Source organism: Elephantulus edwardii, unplaced genomic scaffold, assembly GCF_000299155.1.
Source record: "Elephantulus edwardii isolate Elephantulus edwardi_28Jun2011 unplaced genomic scaffold, EleEdw1.0 scaffold00341, whole genome shotgun sequence".
NCBI lineage: Eukaryota > Metazoa > Chordata > Mammalia > Macroscelidea > Macroscelididae > Elephantulus > Elephantulus edwardii.
In genome coordinates this window covers 956,259-959,401 of record NW_006400091.1, presented here as the reverse complement: position 1 = coordinate 959,401, position 3,143 = coordinate 956,259, and the positions used below count along the sequence as shown (strand labels likewise).

The 3,143-nt window shown below is 39.5% G+C and overlaps 1 protein-coding gene across 1 annotated transcript; it reads left to right on the top strand.

Moving 5' to 3' along the window:
* The first annotated feature begins 770 nt into the window (after positions 1-770).
* Positions 771-1,034, top strand: LOC102871346 (28S ribosomal protein S21, mitochondrial-like). The gene has a single exon (XM_006901735.1). The coding sequence runs from the start codon at positions 771-773 to the stop codon at positions 1,032-1,034; it is 264 nt and encodes an 87-aa protein (XP_006901797.1).
* The last annotated feature ends 2,109 nt before the right edge of the window (positions 1,035-3,143 follow it).

Below are 3,143 nucleotides of genomic sequence, written 5' to 3'. Positions count from 1 at the left end.
GGATAGGGCAGTTGTACATAGCATCACTATGAATCAATTTGGCACCATCTAAAAGCAACAAGAGCAGCATTATTTATTATTATCTACTCCCTACTTTCTCCCTTGCTATCTATCCCTAATAATCATCCAAGAATAAGTCTATTTGTGAAGAAGGATCAGTAGTTGGAAAATATGTAGCTGTTGATAGAAATGAGGCTGGAGGTTGAATGATCAAATTTTGTAACATCAATGATTAATTCATTGCAATACACATGGATTTCACCTGATGGTATGCATAGGAATCAGATCGATTACATGTGTGGAAGGAATCATTGGAGAAGCTCAATATCAGCAGTGAAAACTAGGCCAGGTGCTGATTATGGAACAGACCATAAACTATTTCTATGCAAATTCAAATTAAAACTAAGATAGGTCAAATAAAATCCACAGGAACCAAAATTTGATCTTGAGTCTATCACACATGAATTTAAAAACCATCTTAGGAACAGAGTTGAGTACTTGAGCACTAGTGAATGAAGACCAGATGAGCTGTGGAGGAAACCAAGAATATCATCCACAAAAAATGTAAAATGTCATTACAAAGACAGAGGAGGAAGAAAAGACCAAGATGGATGTCTTGGTCAGAGAGTCTGAATATCACACTAGAGTGCTAAGAAGCCAAAATAAAGGGAAGAAATCAAGAAGTTAAGGAGCTACTTGGGGTGAAGTGCTGGGACTAAGAAAGGAAGGTGCACTCGCTGTAAGCAGAGTGAATACTTAAATCCAAGATCATGGCAAGACATTTGAAATTCAGTGCCAGGACTGTGATGGTACAGGATGGCAACGTGGAAGGTGCATATAGGAGCCTGAACAGAATCCTCATCATGGATGGGCTCATTGAAGACATTAAGCGAAGGAGATACTATGAGAAGGCCTGCTGCAAGCGACAGCGGGAAAGCTATGAGACCTGCCGAAGGATCTACAACATGGAAATGACCAGAAAAATCAACTTCCTGATGCGAAAGAATCGGGCTGATCCATGGCAGGGCTGCTAAGGCAGTTTGTGTTTCCACTTGTTTTTTCTTGCATCCATATTCTCTTACTATTCTCAACAATAAACTCAGTCACTTGTATGCAAGAAGACCTGCAAATACAGAGGTAATCCGACTGGTCATCAATGGACGATGTCTTTTATTAAAGTGAAAGAGAAATTGAGTCAAAAAAGTAGTCTAGGAGCAATGAGGAAATAATTTAACATGTAGTAGAATATACCTACTGTTTCTTACATGTTATTGTAAAACTCAAAGCAAGATGTTATTAGTGAAGCATCTGTTACACTTTACAGAACCTCCCTCCTCCCCAAACCATTAGGTAAAGAGAAGAGGAAGCATATATATGGAATAAGTTCTGAAATACCCAACAACCTGCCTAAAGTGACAGAGTTCTTATCCAAAAAAATCCCTAAGACAAATTAAAAAAAAAAAAAAAGAAGTTAAGGAGCTGAATAGAAGATATCAAAGGGCAGCTCAGGAAGAAAAAGCAATGTATTATAATGGAATGTACCAAAAGATGGGGTCGGAAAATCAAAAGGGCCAAACTCACTCAGCATTTCTTAAGCAGAAGGAATTAAAGAACAAATTCAAACCTCAAGTTGTAATGCTTAAGGATGCTATGGGCAGAATATTGAATGATCCAGGAAGCATTAAGAGAAGATGGAAGGAGTATACAGAGTCACTGTACTAGATAGAATTGGCTGACACAGAAGAATTTCATGAAACAACATATGATCAGGAGGCAGTGATGATGAAAAAGAGTTTAGGCTGCTCTGAAGGAATTGGCAAAACCCAAGGAACTGGGAAATGATGAAATACCAAATGACATATTTCAACAAACAGATGCTGCCCTGAACGTGCTCACCAGGTGGTGCTAAAATCTCTGGAGGACAACTATTTGGCCAACTGACTGGAAGAGATCCATATTTATTCCCATTTTAAAATATGGTGACTCAAGAGTGTGAAAATTATAGAACAATGTGCTTGCTGAAACTGAGGATTACCTGAAGCACTTTCTGCAGAAAATCAAAGACTGTCCTTTCAAAATGGATTGAAATTCACCATCAAGATGACAAAGATTCTCACCACTGGGCCAATTGGCAGCACCATGACAGATGGAGAAGAAATTGAGGTGGTTAATAATTTAAGTTTGCTTGGTTCTACAATCAACACTCTTGGCACCAACAGTCAGGAAATGAAAAAAACTAATTGCCCTGAAAAAGTTTGCTGTCAGGAACCTCTACAAAGTGCTAAAAGAGTAATGATGTCAGTCTAGAAACTAAGGTGTGCCTGATCCAAGCCATGGTCTTTGCAATAACTTGCTATGCATCAGAGAGCCAGATAATGACTAAGGATGACAGAAGAAGAATAGATGCCTTTGAGTTGTGGTGCTGGAAAAGAGTACTGAATATACCACAAACTGCCAAGAGAACAAACAAGACTGTCTTGGAGAGGATGAAGCCAAGCAGCTTCTTGGAGGCAAAGATTTTGAAGCTCTGTCTCACATATTTTGGGGATGTGGCCAGGAGGGACCAGTTCTTGGAGAAGGACATCATACTTAAAAGGGTGGAGGGAGAGTGCAGAAGAATACCCCAGATGAGATGGATTGACACAGTAAATGGGGTCATGTGGGTAGGTAAGTTGGAGACAATGAGACTAGCTCTGTATAGGGTAGGGTTCAAAGCTATTGTATATAGGGTCACTATGAGTCACAGGTGACTCAATTGCACATTACAACAGTGACCTTACACAATTCACTTTTGTGACTGTTTTATTTATCTCACTTAGCATAATACTCTTTTAAGCATTGATCAATTTAATCAATGATCAAAGAACAGATGAGTTATGGGATGATATCAAGGATACAATTCATGGGGAGGGGGGAAGCAAAATATCATTACAAAGACAGAGGAGAAAAAAACCAAACCAAAACAAAACAAAATGCTTCTCAGAAGAACTCTAAAGATTGCACTAGAGCATTCTTGTCATTATTATGTGCCGTCGAGTCATTTGCGACTCATAGCGACCCTATGTACAGCAGCCCTAAACCCTGCTCTACCCTGTGCCAATCGCAGTGCCTCTGACACACCCATCCCGATTACCCCAGTCACT